The sequence below is a fragment of the Ambystoma mexicanum genome, chromosome 12 (genome assembly GCF_040938575.1).
Source record: "Ambystoma mexicanum isolate Mex_15411 chromosome 12, UKY_AmexF1_1, whole genome shotgun sequence".
Classification (NCBI taxonomy): domain Eukaryota; kingdom Metazoa; phylum Chordata; class Amphibia; order Caudata; family Ambystomatidae; genus Ambystoma; species Ambystoma mexicanum.
The window spans coordinates 647,798,532-647,818,108 of record NC_090936.1 but is presented as its reverse complement, the minus strand read 5'-3'; the positions used below and the strand labels follow the sequence as shown (position 1 = coordinate 647,818,108).

General features: G+C 45.2%; 1 protein-coding gene across 2 annotated transcripts in view; it reads right to left on the bottom strand.

Annotated features, from left to right (window-relative positions):
* Positions 1-19,577, bottom strand: part of PUS7 (pseudouridine synthase 7) — a 1,198,018-nt gene that overhangs the window by 800,188 nt on the left and 378,253 nt on the right. For both annotated transcript variants that reach the window (XM_069629126.1, XM_069629125.1), the window contains one exon: positions 18,674-18,802. In XM_069629126.1, the coding sequence (XP_069485227.1) occupies positions 18,674-18,802 (129 nt within the window). The remainder of the gene's footprint in view (positions 1-18,673; positions 18,803-19,577) is intronic.

Genomic DNA, 19,577 nt, shown 5'->3' with positions numbered 1-19,577 from the left:
AGCGCAAGCAGGACCTGAGGGGCACCGAAGAACTCTGGTCGTCGCGGACCAGAGGGAGAGCGAGCAGCACCTTCACCGAACTCCGCGAGAGAGGAGCGGAGGGCGTGGACGCCAGAAAGGCACTGCAGGAAAGGGAACAGAGCTGACGAGCTGCCATCTAAAGCCGGTGAGTGCAGATGGGAAACACCCATACTGGGGGCGCTCTAAAACTCAGCAATATGCCGTTCTTGAATGTCAAACATTGTAGAAACCATCTTAAGTACTTTTGAATGCTGAAGCAAGTGCTTATAAGCCTGAAAGGAAGTGAAGATAGTTTCAAGGGTGAAACAGATATCTTTTTGAATACTTAACAAACTGAAAGCATTATTGCATACTGTACAGAATTAAAGCAACATGAAAGTATGATTGAATAAGCATTTCTGAATGCTGCAAAGAGATTAAGCAAATAATGAGACTGTTTTGAATAAAACAAGAGCAAAGTGGAGAATACCACAGAGCAAGTTGATTGAAATACAAGTGTTGGCAAAGCAAATGAAATTCCAAGAAGGGTGTGAGAACGAAAACAGGTATTGACACATGTCAAGTGGTCAAGGAACTAGATGTTGAATGAAAACCAGTTGGAAAGGGCCAGAGAACTTCCATAGCATAACCAAGTGAATGGTGATCAAGGTAACCACGATAAAGTGTTGGAAGAGGGTAATTCTGATACAAGAAGTACTTTTCACTGTGAAGGGAAGCCAGTGGACAATTTTTGCAAAAGCTGATCAAGAGGGGTATCGGTTGTGTGACCTCTGATGAGTGGACAGTGCGGTCTGTTAATTGCGCCAAGAAAGAGGTAACCCCTGCATGGGAGCAACATTAAAGAATAACAGCCAAGAAAGGGTTATCAGTTGTGTGACCTGTACTGGGTGAACCGTGGGGTCCGTCAACTAAACCAAGACTGAGTGCCCTGTATGAAAAGGAAGAAAAGAGAAGAATTAATCATGGGTTTGGCCCCAATTTTATTAAATGGGTACAGGTATTGTATGCACAACCTTATGCGCGAGGGTGTGGTCACCCGAGCTCCAAATGAAAGGAGGCACCAGACAGGGCTGTCATCTTTCGCCCATACTATTCGCCTTAATTATTGAACCACTAGCTTACTTGATACGCACCCGATTCGGCAATGCCGGCATTCGAATAGGAGGCAAGTCAGAGATAATCACACTATGTCGATGACCTGTACATGAGAGATTGGGCCGTCACCTGCGACACATACTAAATGCAGTGGTGGTATTCGGCAGACATTCAGGTTTATGACTCAATAGCAGCAAATCTGAGATATTCCTTCTGACCGGCAACACACAGAAACCAGCGGATATATTTAGTTTACGCTGGACACCCGAAAGTGTTAAATACCTCGGGATAGAGATAGAGCTGTCCGTCAGGCTGACCAAAGCCCTAAACTATGACAGCTATATGGAGAAACTAAAGATCAAACTCAACAGATGGAAACATCTCCCCATTTCATTAGCTGGCCAGGTGGTACTGGTAAAGATGGCAATTCTACCCAAACTCTTGTACTTCTTTCACAATGTACCGATGTGGCAAGGTAAAGCATTCTTTGGCAAATTAGCAGGGATGTGCTCCTCATATGTATGGAATGTACAAGTGAGAGCGAATGTGGCAGCACTTTGCACAACCATACGAGAATGAAGGACTGTCAGCCCCATACTGTCATGCTACCTGACAGCTCACACATTTTGCAACGTACTGGCAATGCCAGGAAGCATGTCCCCCGCATGTGTGATTGGAACGACAGCAAGGAGGCCCGGTCCATTATCGCTCTTACTAGAAGGCAACAGGTATCACCGCACAGACTGCTTGGATCTGGTGGGTGCCACAAAGCTGGCATGCGGTAAAATAATTATATGTACCGGCTGCATCATACCATGTAGCATACATCTGCCTCTATGGGGAATAACCACACTACCGCCAACAGGGGATAAGCTGTTAAGAGGCTCGCCGGAGATTGGGGGACCCGTTTGTCTCGGGTAGCTTTATCACGTCTGAGATGATTAAGGGGCAAGTCGGAGACACTCCACTGCAACGGTTCCAGTATCACCATGTCCGCACGGCCATCACATCTATCTGGCCGTCGCTTCCACTAGAGTCAGGTCCACACCCGTGCCTCACATATATTCGGTCCCAACAGGTTGGGGAGAAATCCATATCAGTCCTGTACAAACTAGCCCAAACAGCCTCTGCACCACAGAGTGTGGATATTAGAAGTAAACAGGAAGGTGATCTAGGAATGGTCTTTTCGGATACACAATGGGTATATATCTATAGACTTACGAAACAAGTGTCACTAAACACCAGATACAGACTGATCCAATTTAAAATCCTCAACAGAACACATTACACACCAGCAGGCCTTACGAAGCTGTATCCTACTACAGAACTTAATTATTCCAAAGGCGGAGATACAAGCGCCCATATATTACATATGCTGTGGAGCTGCCTTGCATTAACCGGCTACTGAAAGGATGCGTGTCACACTCGTCAAAGTAACAGAGCAGCCATTATCCTGACTGTCTGCTGGGCTATGTTGGGAAGATGAACATATTAAAATGTACATTTCTTAAGTTAGGGATCCTACTTGCCAAGAGAGCCATTCTCACAAGTTTGATACGGAAAGAACCGGACTGGTTACATGATGTTGTATGGGCAAGCGACACAGGAACTATACGTCTCTCTGCAGGTAACCGGAGTTGCCCGAGAGATATCTAGAGGGGGTTTCCGTCAACACCGGTTACTGATGAAGGAGAGGAGGCGGTGAGAGTTGTGTTATGCGTGGGTTGTCTGTACCTTCTATGAATGTTACCCATGTACGACCACCTGAGAGAGTAGTGTAAATAGAATTGACCATCGCCATGTGTACATAAAAAAAATAAATAAAAAGGAGTGTGAATATCCAAAAGCAGTAAGTCAATGAAAAGGTGGAACGACTTGTGTTGTTGAAGACGGGCATTGGTGAACCAGAGAAATCACCCTTGATGAGAGGGTTGGGGAGGACTCCAATCCTTTGAAAACTGTTAAGTGTGAACTGTGAACTGTTTTGAACTCGGGGAAGGGAACCCTGAGAGTTTGTGGAACTGTTTTGAACTTGGAAGGGGAGCTCAAAAAGTAAGCCAGGAGCTGGAAGAATATCAGAACCTTCTTTGGAAATGCATTCCTTTTATTGCTGACATCCCTGAACAATGTTTAGCTTTAGTTTTGAGGGCACGCATAGGTTTTGGCTACAGACAGACTTTTAATTTGAACTCTTTCTTTCTTAAGCCATTTCCAAGGTCTGATTATTTCAGACCTTTGAAAATAAAAAATTTAAAAAATTTTTTTTTAAAAAAGAATAATAATAATCATTTGAACTCTTTGACTCAGATGGTCCTTAGTTTCTTTAGGTAGGGAAATCCCCCCCTTAGTTTAGGGCAAGGTAGGCCTTCATCCATCCTGACATTTAAGTTAAATAAATTAAGTTTGTTTGAACTTTGAATCTGTTGTCTGTGTGTTGCTTCATGATGCCTTCACAAGTATAACATAATAGGCTTTTTGATTTTCAAAAGTGATGTCGACTGCACGTTACTGTAGTACTATTCCTACTGTGACATGTACTGTAACCATGATCCCTCACGCATTGAGGTCCTCCGATTGGTATTTTCTTTTCCTAACCGGAAGTTGCACAGTATATGGTGAATGTGAAGAATAGTTTCAAAAACCTCACGACATGCATGTTGGCTATGGTGCTTCTATTGCCAATGAGGGGTGGCTGGGTGGGCGCATGTGACTAAGCAGATACAAGCATCAGAAAGAGGATTACAGATCTGCAATATTTGCAATATTTGTCTTCTGAGGCTTCTGGACCTGCCTAGAATCACATGCCTTGCAAAGTAGTATCAGAATAAGGTGGTGGGTTGATAGAAGGAACCTAGACAAACAAATGTTCCAACAGTGCTTGTCCCACCTGGGAGTCATTCCTGGCCTGTGTGTCAATACAATGTTGTGTGAAAGTATGTACTAAACTCCATGTGGCCGCATTGTCGATAGCTTCTAATGGCACGTTAGCTATGCATGATAATGTGGCACCTGTACCACGTGTGGAGTGAGCCTTACGTGTAAATGGCAGTGTCTTGTTTGACAATGTATAACAATGCTGGATGCACCTTACAATCCATCTAGAAATAGTAGCCTTTAAGACAGGGCCCCCTTCTCTTCCGGCTGTTAAGGAAATAAAAAGAACTGTTTGGTTTCTCTGAGTGGTTTAGGTCTCTTCAGATAGTACATGACTGCCCCTCGAATATCCAGAGTGTGGAGTGCCCTTTCCCCTGAATTTTGCAGGTTTTGAAAGAAAGCTGGCAGTTCAATTGATTGGTTGACATGAAACTTAGAAATGTATTTAGGTGAAAATCGTGGATTTGTTCTTAGAACCACTTTGTATTTGTGTACTGTGACAAAAGGTTCAGCCACGTATAATGCCTGTAGCTCATTTACTATTTGAATAGACGTAATTGCTATGAGAACAACAACCTTGTAATTAAGATCTTTGAGGCTTGCTTTATGCATTGGCTCAAAAGGGTGGCCCATGAACTTGCTTAAGACAATATTTAAATCCCAACCAGGGGGTGGGTTTCCAATTGGCGGGTAAAGTCGTTTGACTCCTTCCATGAATGCTTTGCCGACTGGGATTCTCATCAAGAGACTTTAATGAGTAGTGGTATAAGTAGATAGAGCTGTAAGAAAGAAAGTTAATGAATTAAAAACAAGATCTGAGTCTAATACGTGCAATATGTAGTGCACTATATGTGATGGAGAACAGTCAATAGGGTTGACAATTGATGGTTTACACCATACTAGTCTACAAAGTGTTTCCATTTGTTAAAATAGCAGTGTCTAGTGTTGGATTGACAGGCTTCTTTTCGAATTTCCATGCATCTGACAGGCATCAACATATTGTCTGGACATTTTGGTTTCAGTGGTGGGCAAATTAACATCTGGAGGAGGTGGGAAAACCGCCTCTGACAGGACCACATTGGAGCCATTAGGATCATTGTTAACTTCTCCTGGTGCATTTTGTGGATTACTCTGTTTAACAGTTGGGTTGTCGGAAAAGCGTAATCAAATAACCCTGACCAATTGATCCACAGTGTGCTCTCCCCTTGGATTCCTTCTGTGGGAACCTGGAAGAATAATTTAGGCATTTTGTATTTTCTTTTGTGGCAAAGGTCTGGCAGCCCCCAACGTGTAAAAATGTTGTTCAGAATCTCCGAATGTAATACCCATTTGTGTTCTGAGAGCTGATAAGGGCTTCTGCTTAGTGCGTCTGCTATGCAGTTCGATTCCCAGGGAACATGTTAGGATTGGAGAAGTATTCCTCTTTGGAGGCTCCCGGTTGCAGATCTTGTGTGCCAGTGTGGACAGACAGAGAGTAAGTCCCACCCTGTTTGCCAATTTAAAACACGGCTGTTGTACTGTCTGTAATTAGCACATTCTTTCCAATTATCTGATGGTAGAACGCGTGTAGCGCTTTCAAAACTGCTAGCAATTCTAGGGTGTTGATATGCTTCATGGCAGGTTTTCCTGATCACATGCCCTGCGTTGTTTGGTGGAAACAATGGATTCCACAACTAGAGAGTGATGCGTCTGTTGCTATTGTAAGGCACGCTAGTAGATTGATTCTTTTGTCCACCATTGAAGAACCAGCACCAGTGTTGGAGAAATCACCACTAAAATCATCCCAATTGCCCTCTGCCTGTGACCATTGATTTGCTAACCACACTTGCATCGGACGCATATGAAGCGGTGCATGTGGCACGATGAAGATGCATGACGCCATCATGCAAAGAATGCGCATAGCCTTGCTGACCTATCTGTCGAATGGCTGTATGACAAGCTATTTGTTGAATTAGGTTTTGGTCCCTCTCGGAAGCCCATGGAGTCTTTTGTCCAAATGACTGCCCCAAAGAATTATTTTTGCTGACTGGGAATTAGGGTTGGCTTCTTTTTGTTGATTGAACAAAAAACCAGGTTTGTGCAGAAGATTTGTGTTCTGCATGTTTAGCCAACATATTTCTTGTGTTTCTCCGGTTATTAGCCAGTCGTCCGGAGGAGGGTACATTGGCATACTTTCTCTGCGTAGGTGTGCTGCCACCACCGCTAGAACCTTTGTGAATATACAAGAAGTTGATGCGATCCCAAAGCGGAGCTGTGAGAAACCAGAGGGTGTTCTCACGGATAGACTACAAGGATCTTTTGTTCAGGCGGCCCGGGCACGCCCATCGCCTTTGGAACCAGACCCTGGGGGTGGACCAGTGCGGGGGGGGGGGGGGGGGGGAAAATCACCTGGACAGGGAGTCCTTGGGGACTGCAGGAGGAATGCCCTCAGGAGAGACGTGGTATTCCCCCCTTTCTGACACCCACCTTTCGACAACCCCTCAGTCTACAAGGGATATGTTAACCAAGTCCCATGCTACCGCAGCACTTTGCCCTAAAGAAAAGAAAGGGAGAACCTCATGGGAATCCAGAAACCCTGGACCTGAAACCCTACATCAGCTTTCCCCAATCCAACAATACCCTACCCAATGTTCACATGATAAACAGAAAACACTATGACTTCCCAACTCCCAACCCCCTTTTCTATACAAACACTGAAACGAAGAAGAGTGGGATTGAGAGAATGAAGATCACTGAGAAGAAACACTCAGACACAGAGGACAAACTCTTTCCTTTTAACAACAGACTGTCCCCTTAACAAGGACAGGCAAGTTCAGGCCTCCCTTGACAACCAGTCTCACCCAAGACCTATTAAGCCTCCCTCTCACTATAAAAAGGCAGAGCACACAGGAACACTGAGTGAGCTGGTGATGCTGCACGGAAGCCAGAGGGAGAAAACTCGAGCTGGAAAGACCCTGGAAGGCCTGGAGAAAGGAGGACTGCTCGATTGCTGGACATGTGAATATATGGGAGGCTGCAGTATAGAAAGGGAACTGCACCTCCATGAAGCCAAACCAGGGGCAGCTGCGGTTACCTGGGGGTGCCCACACCAGAGCTCCTCCCCTGGGCAAAACAGGCAAGCCCAAGCCTTTGAGAGGCAGGTGGCAAGACCCTGACTTAAGCAAGAATCCCCATAAACTCCTGCAGGTTGCAATACTGCCATAGTGCCAAAAGGGGGAGCTAGCGAAGTGGGAGCAAAATCAGAAGAACAAGTTACTTAGCGAGTGGTAACGTTCTTTCGACTAGATGTTCCTCCAACGTATTCCACATCTTTGACATGCAATGTCCACAGCTGTGCTGCTTCGGAATTCTTTTCAGCACAGGGCGTCCTGCCTCGATGGCGTCGGGTCAATGTCCCTTGAAGGCCTCCGTCGAGGGTGACGTCACCGGATGTTATAAATAGGACGCACGGTGCCTGTAGCCTCAGTTTAGGTTTTTCCTCCATAAGGTGTAAGATGCTCATACACAACTGCTGCTTGACTGCAAAGACTTGCGGGAACGCAAGCTGCAATAGCATAGGCAATTCTTCAGAGGGGCAGGCTGGGAGGGCCTAAAACATCCAGTCGAAAGAACATTACCAGTTGGTAAGTTACGTGTTCTTCGAATGGATTGTGTCCTTCACCGTATTCCACATCTTTGACAGACTCCCAAAGCAGTATCAGTGAATGGAGGAGGGAAAATAATTTAGAATACCCAATCAGATCGCAGAATAAAGTAACACTTTACCAAAGGCCATATCCTGACCATAGAGCATATCCAGGAAGTAATGCCTGACAAAGGTGTGGATGAAGACCACGTTGCTGCCTCACACTTATTCTTAATAGGGACTCCCTGCTGCAGGGCTGTGGATGTAGCCACGCCCCTAGTGGAGTCAGCTCGCAATCCCTCAGGAGGGTCCTTGCCTACCAATCTGTAGCATTCAGTAATGGTGAGCATAATCCACCTGGACAAGGTCAACAGCCTGGCCTAATCAGTGTCCAGTGTACCCCACAAAATGCTGGTCTTCCACTCTGAACCTGGACATCCGAGAATTATAAAAACTCAAAGCTCTCCTACGGTCCAACCTATGGAGTGAAGGGCTATTGGAAAGAGGTGTTGGACAGGATTGATGCGATTTGGACCATCAATTTTCAGCGGAACCCTTCATCTGTGCTTCTGCTATCGCCAAGATGTGGGCGCAAAATTGCTTATGTGACTAGGAATTGGATTAATAAAAGCTTACTGGTAGCAACCAGACAGGTGTTAAAGATCTGGAAAATGAGGAAGAAACCTCTTATGGAGGGTTGGCTATGTGATATGAAGATGATTTCAAAGTATGAGAAATGCTTATTGTATAGGCATCAAAAAGAAACCGTATATGAGGAGATTTGGGGACCCTTCAATGATTTTTATGGGAGTGGATGATTTTATGTCGAGGTATGACTTATGTGTTTATTTTTTTAGTAATGGGGGGTTGGGATGTGGCAGTGTGTTTTATGTATTGTCCTTTGTCCCGATTTTTCTTGTTGTATTGTTGATCTGTATGGTTTCATGGTACTTTAGGGAATCTAAGTTTTGTATTTAGATTTAGAATTAATATATTGGTTCTTTACCTTGCTTTAGTATTGCATATATTATATTTTTCCTTTTGTAGTTGTACTGTAATCACTTATTCTTCGGAATCAATGCATGGTTGTAATATATTTTGTGGAAATTATAAATAAAGTGTTTTTAAAAAAAAGCTCTCCTAGGGTCCAGCCTATGGAGTCTCTCCTCTTCCTTACCAGGATGAGGTGGGAGCACAGGAAGCACCACTTTCTGGCTCAGATGAAACTCAGACAGTACCTTAGGTAGGCAGGACAGACGTACCCTCAGTACAACCCTATCCTTGTGGAACACAGTAAAGGGTGGTTTAGTCGAAAGGGCCTGCAATTCACTCACTCTTCAAGTAGATGTAACTGCAACCAAGAAAACCGCCTTGAAAAGACAAGAGTCTCAAAGGACAAGAGTGCAGTGGTTCAAACGGAGCACCCATCAGGAAGTTCAAACCAAATTCAGATCCCAAACCGGCACCTGAAACAGGGACGGAAGGAGCACATTTGTGAGACGTTTTAGAAATTGGGAAATCAAAGGAAACTTAAAATAAGAACATTCTTCAGATGAGCGCTTGAAAATAGAGAGCGCTGCCAGGTAACCTTTAATAGTACTCACTTGAAGACCCCTGTGGGCCAAAGAAAGAAAGAACCATTGGAATGGAACACTGAAAAGGATCGACATGGTGTCCTCTGCACCAGTTGCAAAGCTTACGCCAATAGTACAGCGATTTGGTTGCCGGCCGCCTGGCCGAAAGCAACACCATCACGTCATCTGGGAGGTCCCAATCCTCATCTCTCAACCTTTCAGAAACAAAGCGTGAAGGTTGAGTCTTCACCTCTGGATGGAGAACCTGCCTCCTCTGCCCCAGGAGAACCTCCCCCTTACCCCCCTATCACGAGCAAGACGATCCTCTGTGGGAAAGACGGCATGGAGGGCAGATGGACATTTCTAGAAGGTCCGGGTACCACATTCTCCTGGCCCAATCCAGAGCAATGAGGATCATGTGGGATCCGAACCGCCGCAACCTCCTTAGCACCTGAGGAATGACGGGACCAGAGGAAAGGCATACAGAAGTGGGAATGACCAATCCAAGACCAATGTGTCTCCTAAGGCTCCTCTTGGAGGAAATTCCCTTGAGCATAATCTCTTGCACATCCGGTTGGCACCCGTCACAAACAGATCCACTTGAGGGGTTCCACCAAAGGGCAAAGATCTCCAGAAGGACTTGCTGCGCCAACTCCCACTCGTGTGAGAATGTGCTCTGCCTGCTCAGAGCGTCCGCCGCCGCATTCTCCTCTCCGGCCAGATGGACTGCCGAGAGTGATATTCCTTGAAGTATCACCCAGAACCAGAGCTGAATCGCCTCTCTGCATAGCGGGAGTGACCTTACCCCCCTTTTTTGTTGAGGTAACGCATGGCCACTGTGTTGTCCGTCATGATCAGGACACTCTTCCCCCGCACAGACAGCAGAAAAGCCTTCAGGGCCAGCCTGATGGCCCTCAGCTCCAACAGGTGATGTGGAGCTTGGACTCCAACAGAGACCAAAGACCGCTGGCGGTCAGATCGTCGGCATGAGCTCCACCATCCTGTGATGAAAGCGTCCGTCACCACCATCACCTCTGGCCACGGTTGCCAAAATGGCTCCCCCTTCATCAGATTCCCTTCCCTGGCCCACCACAGAAGATCCTGCGAGACCGAGAGTGGAATCTGAACGGGATCCAACATCTTGCCAGAGAATTGCAACCACTGCAGCTTGAGAACCCATTGAAGGTAGCTCATCCTAAGTCTGGCCACTGGCACCAGAAAAATGCAGGATGCCATGAGGCCAAGCAACCTTAAGAATTTGAAAGGTAGAAGACTCTGGACACGTTGAAATTTGTTGACCATCTGTACAATGTGACGAGCCCTCACCTTGGGAGGCAAGCACTTTCCCAAGGACGTGTCCAACACAGCCCTGATGTACTGGAGCTGTTGGGAAGGTGTCATATGTGACTTCTTGAAATTGAGCGAGAAGCCCAGCTTGTGAAGGGAGTGACAGGTGAGGCCGAGATGATCCAAAGCTTGTTCGGGAGAATGCGCTCGGATCAACCAGTCATCTAGGTAGGGGTAGACATGAACCCCCCCGCCCCCACCCCTTGCCTGAGATACGCTGCCACCACCACCATTAGCTTGGTGAAGACGCTTGGGCGGAGGTCAATCCGAATGCAGGACTTGAAACTTAAAGTATGAGTTGCCAACCACAAACCTCAGGTATTTTCTGTGCTTTGGATGAATCGAGACATGACAATAAGCATCCTGTAGGTCCAGAGACACCAACCAATCCTGAAGTCGAAGGGCCTGAAGGACCTGAGAAAGAGTCACCATTTTGAACTTGTCCTTCCTGAGGAACTTGTTCAACCAACGCACGTCCAAGATGGGCCTCAGTCCCCAGTTTTTCTTTGGGATCAGAAAATAAGGGGAATACCATCCCTTGTTCCTCTCCGCCACATCACTAGTTCTATAGTGCCTTTCTCCAGCAGGGTCAATATTTCCTGCACAAGGAGCGGATCTGTAAGATTCAAAGAGAGGATTGTCGTGAGGCTGCTTTAGGAAGGGAAGGCAGTAGCCTTGGGCTATTGTATCCAGAACCCACACATCCGAAGTAATAGCTCGAGATGCTGAGACAGTCTGCCCCCAACCGGCGAACAATGGAACATGGCCTTCTAGCTGTTTTGGAGAGGCTGTGGCAGCGCTTGAAGGCAAAGAGGCAGCTGCATCCGCAACCTTGGCACCTCTGTTTCCCCGTCCACCACGGGTGCCTTTACGGTGGCCCCTTTGATTAGCGGCTCCTCTCGTTCTACCAAAAGAGGAGTAGTAACGAAAGGAAACCCCCCACCACTATTGTCCCCTAGGACGAAAAGGCAGAGGTTGACACACAGCTGCGCCCTAAGATTTAGCAGTAGCTTTTGACGTCTGCAAACGCTCTAGGCTCTCGTCAGCCGCCAGCCTTGCTGCCAAACAAATGAGAGCCATCAAAGGGCATGTTCAGAAGACGGGCCTGCACATCCGGAGCAAAAGCCGACTTCCGCGATCACGCAAACCAGCGTATCACGGTGCTCGCAGCCATGGACCGACTAACACTATCAGCCGTGTCTAACCCAGACTGAAGGGATTCACACATGGCATCCTTGCCATCCTGCACAAGAGTAAGGAACCCATCCCTTTCTTCCCCCTCGGGGATATGCTCAGTTGCTATAGAGACAATTCTAGCAAGTGTGTGAAAACCTTGCCAATGCACAAGCGGAGTTGGCTGACTTCAGCGCCATACTCCCAGCAGGAAATACCTTGCGTGCCCAACCATCGAAGCGCTTGTCGTCCCTATCAGGAGGGATGGTAGGGTGCGCCGACTGCCTCGAGGTTGCCGTATCCGCCTGAATCACCAAACTCTCAGGAGTGGGGTGAGTGGCTAGGTAGCTGGGGTTGCTACCGGATGAGCGGTATTTCTTAGTTAACTTGTTGACCGCCAGAAGAGCCTCTGGGGTCTGCCAAGCAACCGCCACCATTTTTTGCAATGCCAAATGAAAAGGCAACACTGGATCAGTGGACGGACACTGATCCAAAATATCAGTCAGGTCATCTTGATCGAATGCAACCGGAGGACCGGACCATCCGAGATACTCCAACTCTAAACATCAACCTCCTATGGGAGGATTCAGCATGAGCCCCAGGCTCTGGCCTACCCAACTCCACCTCAGGAGATGTGTCAAGGCCACTGGCATGATGTAACAACTGATGTAACTCCTCCAACTGACTGTCTTCAGAAAAGACCATTTCAGGAGCCTCATGAGTTTCCACAGGCTCAAGCTCCATATCTGACCTCTCCTTATCCTCATAAATATCATGCAGAGAATGAAAGAACTCCTTCCTAGGGACAAGGGCGGCCCTGGAGTCCACAACAGGCCTCACAGTCTTGGATAAAGCCTGTCTCGGAGGATCCACATTACCTGGGGCCTCCATCGGCAAACTCCATCCAAATGGCCTGGAAGGCGTTGAGAGCGCTGATGGCTTTGGCGTTGACAACGGCTCCGAAGGCTCCAAGGGCTGGATCGAAGGCAAATCTCTGACAGCCGTACTCGATAGACAAACTGTAACTTCCCCTTACGCTCCTGCAAGGCCTTGGCAAACAACGACTGGCACTTCGATCAGTCAGTATCATGACTTTCGCCCAGACACCACAAGCAGATGCGGTGCGGGTCCGTAATCGACATTTTGGACTTATAGTCCCGGCATGTCTTAAACCCAGACCGCAGAGTTGGAGGGGTAGAAGATGAAGACATTTTCTTTGAAGAAGATCACACAAAGATCACAAGAGTTCTCGAAGCAAATAAGTTTGCAGAAAAAACGGAACTGAGGCTACGGGCGCCATGTGTCCTATTTATAACATCCGGTGATGTCACCCTCGACGGAGACCTTCGAAGGACATCGACCCAACGCCATTGACGCAGGACTCCCTCTGCCGAAAAAATTTCCCAAGCAGCACAGCTGTGGACATTACATGTCAAAGATATGGAATATGTTGGAGGACACAATCCATTCGAAGGAAGGATTCTGGGACTGGAAGCCCAAAGACATTTCTTTTATGAACTTTGAGATGGGTCAGAGCCCGACTGAGGGAGACCCATCTGTGACCTTTGGAGAGGGTCCAAGCCTGATTGAGGGAGACCCCTTGAGAAACCCATGAAGGAAACGCACATAGCCGGTCAGTTGGCAAGTTACCTGAGAGACAGGTGTGTGTTAAAGATTGAAGTAGTTGAAGTGGTCCTGCAGAGGTCTGTAAAGAAAGCCACACCATCAAATCTTCGACATCCGAAAGCGGTCTGAGCCCGACTGAGGGAGACCCGAAGTGTAATAAGATAGGGGAAGGGAGGCCCCTTGCAAGTCTTGTTGATATTTGTTTGAAGAGGTCTGAGCTGACAGAGGAGGACCTAGGTGAATTCCGTTTGAGGTCTGAGCCCGACAGATAACCAACTTGAAGTTTTGTGCTTTGAAGAGGTCCGTGCCCGACTGAGGGGGACCGGTGTGAACCTTTTGTTAAACTATATACTGAAGCTGGAAAGAAAGACTTTAGCGTGGAAGGCCAGGCGGGCCTCGATCCACGTTTTGAACTGCCTTTAATTTTGAAGAACCTGAGCCAGAGTCTGTCATCCTATCTATGGCGCCACCTTTCCCGTGCTGTTCAACGTGGGGAGGAGAGCTGACTCAGCCACATTGATTTTTGATAGTTTTACACAATATTCTTTTTGTATACACATTTTTCCCCACACACATTTTGTTACATTAAAGTAGGCACTGGCATCAAGTTTTATTAGTATAGGCCATCTTGTTTTGACAGACTACACTGGGACTGTTATTTATTATTTGATGGTCGAGCATGCTCTCATCTTAGATGTAAGCCAAGATGGGCATTCTTCCAACCCTTTTTCCGAGAAAAATAAAGGTCTTCCAAACATATCTTTTGTGTCTGTCTTGCTTTTGATACCATGCTTCCCTTACAGAGCACTTTTGAAAATGCGCTTGACCTACTATTAGGTGTTGCCATAAAGTCTCCTTTATTGAGAAATGGGATGACTTCTTGAAGCGCTGTCATCATGATTCTTTTGGCTTTACATGCATTTGCTGGCCTTACGTCCAGCACTGGGAGTTCTGTTTTGTCTTTCTTTGGAACAAGGAAATACACAGAATAAATACCCCGGTTTACCTCTGATGGTGGAACGGGTTCTATGGCTCCATTTTGTAGCAGTATCTGTATTTCATCGTGTAGAATCTGCAGATGTTCTACTGCTCTTAGTACCAAGATGAGGAAGAGAGGTGCAGAGTTACTAAACTGTAGGGAGCGGTCTAATTCTTGTAACCACCCAGACCATAGCGGGATCTTTAGGCATTTAAAGGACCTTTCGGTGCAGGTTAAGGAGGAACTGCGTGAGCAGCAGCAGGAAAAAGCAGAAGCAGGAACAAATACGTTGCCAGCAGTGGGAAGCCGTGCACTGCAAGTTGTGAAGGTCAGTACCCCAGATAGACGCAGAGGATGCGCAGTGGTAAGTGGCTATCCCAGAGGAGAGAGGATCTCCGTGCCGTGCATCGTGTTTCAGTGAACTATTGTCACTGATGCGTGTTTGGAGCAGTGTGTGCTCCAGTGACAGCCATCGTGAGCAGACGAAGGCAAGGCAGAGCTGTTAAACATCAGCGAGGGCCCGACGTTTAAAGAAGCAAAAGCATCAAGTCCACCAGAGCCGCCAGGACAAACCGTTGAGTTGGCCTATTAGAGGTAACCCCTGGGCGCTCCAAAATAGAGTGCTGGATATAAGTGAACACTTTGAATGCGAACCATTACATTAAAGCAAGCAGGAGAATATTGTAACCCGCATTGCCAAAGCCAAGAGGAGGTATTGACTAAGCAAAGTAAATGTAATCTTCCAAGAGGGAGATGGCGAAGGAGATGGTGATTGAGAGAATACTATAACCAGTATTACCAAAGCCAAAAGGGCAACCTAAATTGCCAACAGTCAGAGGTTTGATAACATGATTATCAAAAACTGCAGAAAAAAGGCCCTCCTTGTAGAAAGGATCAAGGGGGAAGAGGAGTATAACCTGCATTAGCTAAGGTAAACTGATACATATGTGAAGCATTGTCCTTTTGTATTGTATACCGGTAGAAGTTGTGACCCAATTGTGCTTAAAGTCAAGAGTTTGAATCAAGAAGTAGTTGTGGATTTTCTTTCCCCATTGAGGATTTAAATGTGGAAAGTCTAACAACTCTCACTACAAAGTACAAATAGTAGTGGTAGGAGTTTTTATACCAGTTGGCGAGTAAACCAGGAAAAAAAGGTTTTAAATTACGATAAAGTGGTAGAAGGTTATGGTGGACAAGAAGTGACAATTTCACCAATGTGGATTTGGTGAACTGTTATGCAAACCATCCTGATAAAACAACATTGCACATGAAGAAGAAATGTGGAATGATAAAGTGATTTCACTTTAAAGTGGAGAATATTTACAATTGGCTTCTACCTGAACACAAAACCATTTTTGGTTCATCAAGCAAAGATCGTGTAAACTGTGATAATTGTTTTCAAGATAAACATTTGTTGGAACTGAATGAATATACTTAACCAAGACAATGGACATTTTCAAACTGTGCATTTTACTTGGGTAATTACATTGAACTTTGGGTTTAAACATCCTCTATTGATCCAGGGGAAGGGGATCCAACGTGGATCACAAAGATCCTTGTTCATTGTGCTTCTGAATTTATCAGTTACTGTGTAAAGCTCACATTGCCAGACATTCCCTGTATGTTTTGATGTTTGTATATTAGTGTGAGGGACAGATATTTTTGGGCATTAGGTCATTTTCCTTTAGCCTTAGTTTGTTAGGTAGGGAAATCCTTGTAAGGTTAGGGGAAGAGACTTTGATCTTACATTTTAATTTTTAATAAAATGGCTTCTTGTGAGAAAACAATCTACTTGTCCGTCTCGCATTTCTGACCCCTCAAATTTCCTGATCATGACCTCCTCAGATGTAGCTAAAGGGGTACCTGCCCTTTCACGTGTAGTGGTTACGACTAGCGGGTCCGTTTTAAGTGACCCCTGATAAAGAGAGGGTCAGTAAGCACTGGTTTAAATCTTTTTTTCTACTCATGGGTTAGCTGGTTTGGTTAACACTGGAGTTGACAAGGAGGGGTCTAGTCTTTTTTTACAGATTTAAGCAAGGGGATGTACTGGCTTACCTTGCTGAGTAAGTCATCTATGAAATCTGTGTCTTCCTCAGTTAATAATGGGCCGCTTTCCTACGTAGGTCATTATGCAGTAAGTTGTCATCAAAAGCACAACAAACTGGAGGTGGGGTCCTCAACATCTGGTCTTGGCATAAAGCTCTATTTCTACAGTCTACTCATAAGGAACAGTAGGTTCAGTTCTGAACTTTTGTTGAACATGGGGCAACATTTCAAAACAGGGTATTTTCCATGTCGGAAGCCGAAGGACAGGGAGAGGAGTAATATTATAGGGGGAAATGTAAGGAGGCATTCCCCCCAAGTGTAAATGTCTTTCCCCCGCCACTGTCCCTACTGTGATGGCTGAGGCCTTTTGCTGTAGTCGTCGAAGGTCGATCTCCGAAGCCGATACACGTCCAGTGCGACGTTGGTTTTGCGGTAGTCGTGCTCCGTGAGAGCCATTGGTAGGACGGTATACTAAACTTTACATGAAAGTGTGCTCGATAATGAGGAAATCAATTTGAGAACTCTGTAGAGTGTGACTAACCCGATGGCAGGAAAAAACAATAAGAAAACCTTACACGAGAGGGACCATAGATACAGTCCACGTCACAGTAGGGATTTTATAAGGTTCTCTGTAACAATATATTCCCTTTATTTTGATCTGCTTAGTGAGTAAACTAAAGTCCTAATAAATAATTGAAGGTTTACATACTTACAGTGTAAATTAATTACTGGTGTTGCTCTGTGTGGACTTATGGTAGCCCTAGACCACTCACACCCCTACTGAGACCAAGCCTTGACTGCTCTGCTACCTCACCTTAATTGGGTTTAGCTAACGTGTCTTCCCTGTTCTCCATAATAGGCTGGCCTCCCAAAATCTTCCCACTTGGGCTGATTTTGGAAATCCGTTTTAACAGTCGGCATACCACTTCCGAGTAGCAGAGTCAGACTTTGGGCTCCAGCAGGCCATTCCTCATTGAGGGAGAGCAGCAGCAGGTTGGCCAGGTCACCCCCAGAGCTCTGAAGAGACCATCCATGCTTCCAGCGGCAAGTCTGGAAGGGGCCAGTGCAAAGCTGCAGTCCATTTTGAGTCAGATGCTGGCCAAATGCAGACACAGTACAACTCCAACATTGAAACCTTGATGGATGCACACTAGGGGTCCAGACTGGTTGAGCCAACCAGTGCAGAGGAGGAAGACACTTGGTTCAGATATTCTCAGTCGATTTGAAAACAGATATCCGAAAAGTACCGATCGACTTGGTCAATGCTGGTTGCAGCAGCAGTCCTCCAATGGGTTTGCCTCTAGAACCTCTTCTTTTATCTACATTTCAGGCTGTGTTCTGCCCCAGGCAACGTATGGCAGGGACCTGCAACATTTAAACAGGTGGAGGCTGTGCAATCAGCAACAGTCTGCCACCTCACATTATGCTCAGAAAAAGGCACACTGCCTGAAATGTGGATTGGGAACAGACAGTCACAAAATGTACTGACATCAGTCCAGAGCAGAGTTGCTGCAAAGGTGCATGTCCTTATGTGGCAATTTCTGACCTGCAAAGTAAGGAAGATATCTAATGTGTTGGCTAAAACAAGATATCTGAATTGAACCATGTGGAACAGACATTTTGAATAAATGGTATGACAAAAAAGTAAAATATGCACCAGGATAAGGTTTTAAACTACTATTTGCTGCTACCAACCAGCCGGCTGAGAACACATCACAAAAATAAATGCAATGTTACTGGAAGAAAAAAGTGTGCGCACAGCAATCCATTGAATGTGTCTTCTGCTACACTTTAAGAATAAAGGTAAAAATCAAAGGAAAACCTAGTCCCTACACTGGCTGCGATAAGCACTCATCAGTGCGGCCCAAACAAAATGTGAGAAAGCAGGAGGCTGAGGCAAAATAGGCAGATTAACTCAGTAAATCAGACCAAACCCAGAAAAAATGCAGATACGCTGGGGTACTCCGCTGAATCAAATGAAGGAAAGTTGCAAAAAGTAACTTTACCATCAAACATTTTGATAATCAAATTCATTAAAAAAAATAAACGGGCAAAAAAAAGGCATACATGGAGAGGTGGTAAAAAAATAAATAAAAGTATATAATAACCACACCAAAATGCAAAGAACAATTCAGTAAAAAAATAGAACTCAGGATTTTATTTGGAAATGGGTATATATGGGAACAACGACGAAGATCAAAGTACTTCCTCCTGCCTTAGGTTTACCACTTTGTACTGTGTCTGTCTCTTGCTATCTGCTACAGGTTCAGTGATTCCTCTTAAAAGAAGGGTATTCATTTACATACATGTTACCTGAGGACAATAGAGAAAGCGTTTCCTTGAAGCTCTCCCAATTTCAATGGCAAATTTGAATATTTAAAGTTGCCAAGTTTCAAGTTCATCAGACATTTGTTTAAGTGAGCAAGCCTCTGTGCAGTGATCCTAAAGAAAAAAAGAAACAGGTTTACTTAAAAACTAATATTAACATAACCAAACTATTTCCTCATTTCTTTTGATTTGAAAAACATAACTGACAATAACCGTTGCATGAAACATTCTGGTAGAGTAGCAACAACTACCCACTTGCCTATCTGTTAATTTTTTTTAATAGTGGATTTCCCTTGCATCAAATTAAAGGATTTGCATTAATGGCATGGTTACAGGGACTTGAGACAATAGCATGAGGGAGCAAGAATAAGAACATGCTCTAGATAATGACCCTTATACTGGCAGTGATTATTCCCTTATCCTCCAGTTCAGTAGAAGGTGCTAATTGCAGAAAAATAAAACATTCTTTGTCTAGCAAGATCATTTATAAAATAAATAGTTTTAAAGTATTGTTGCATAATGCTCTTCTACATACACCTTAGCTATGTGCTCTTTTCATACTGCAAGGTATTGGCATAAAGTTGTCTTGCAAAAGGATTAAGCCTTTTGAGTGTTCGAATGTTATATTCTACTGAAGGTTAACATTTATGCTCGAAGAAGTATTTAGATATCAAAAATATGACTCATCAGTAATAGTCATTCTGGAGCATACATCTGTTTTAGAGTTTGAGAGTGGCATATTGGAAGTGGTCTACTGAAATTAAAAGATAAGGTTCAACAGGGGCATTATGAGAACATACCCTTTACTACATGTACAGGCTACTGTAAGGGTGCATAGATACGAGTCTGACCGTGGTGGCATGTTTGTTGGCAATAAATGTAAAGAAAA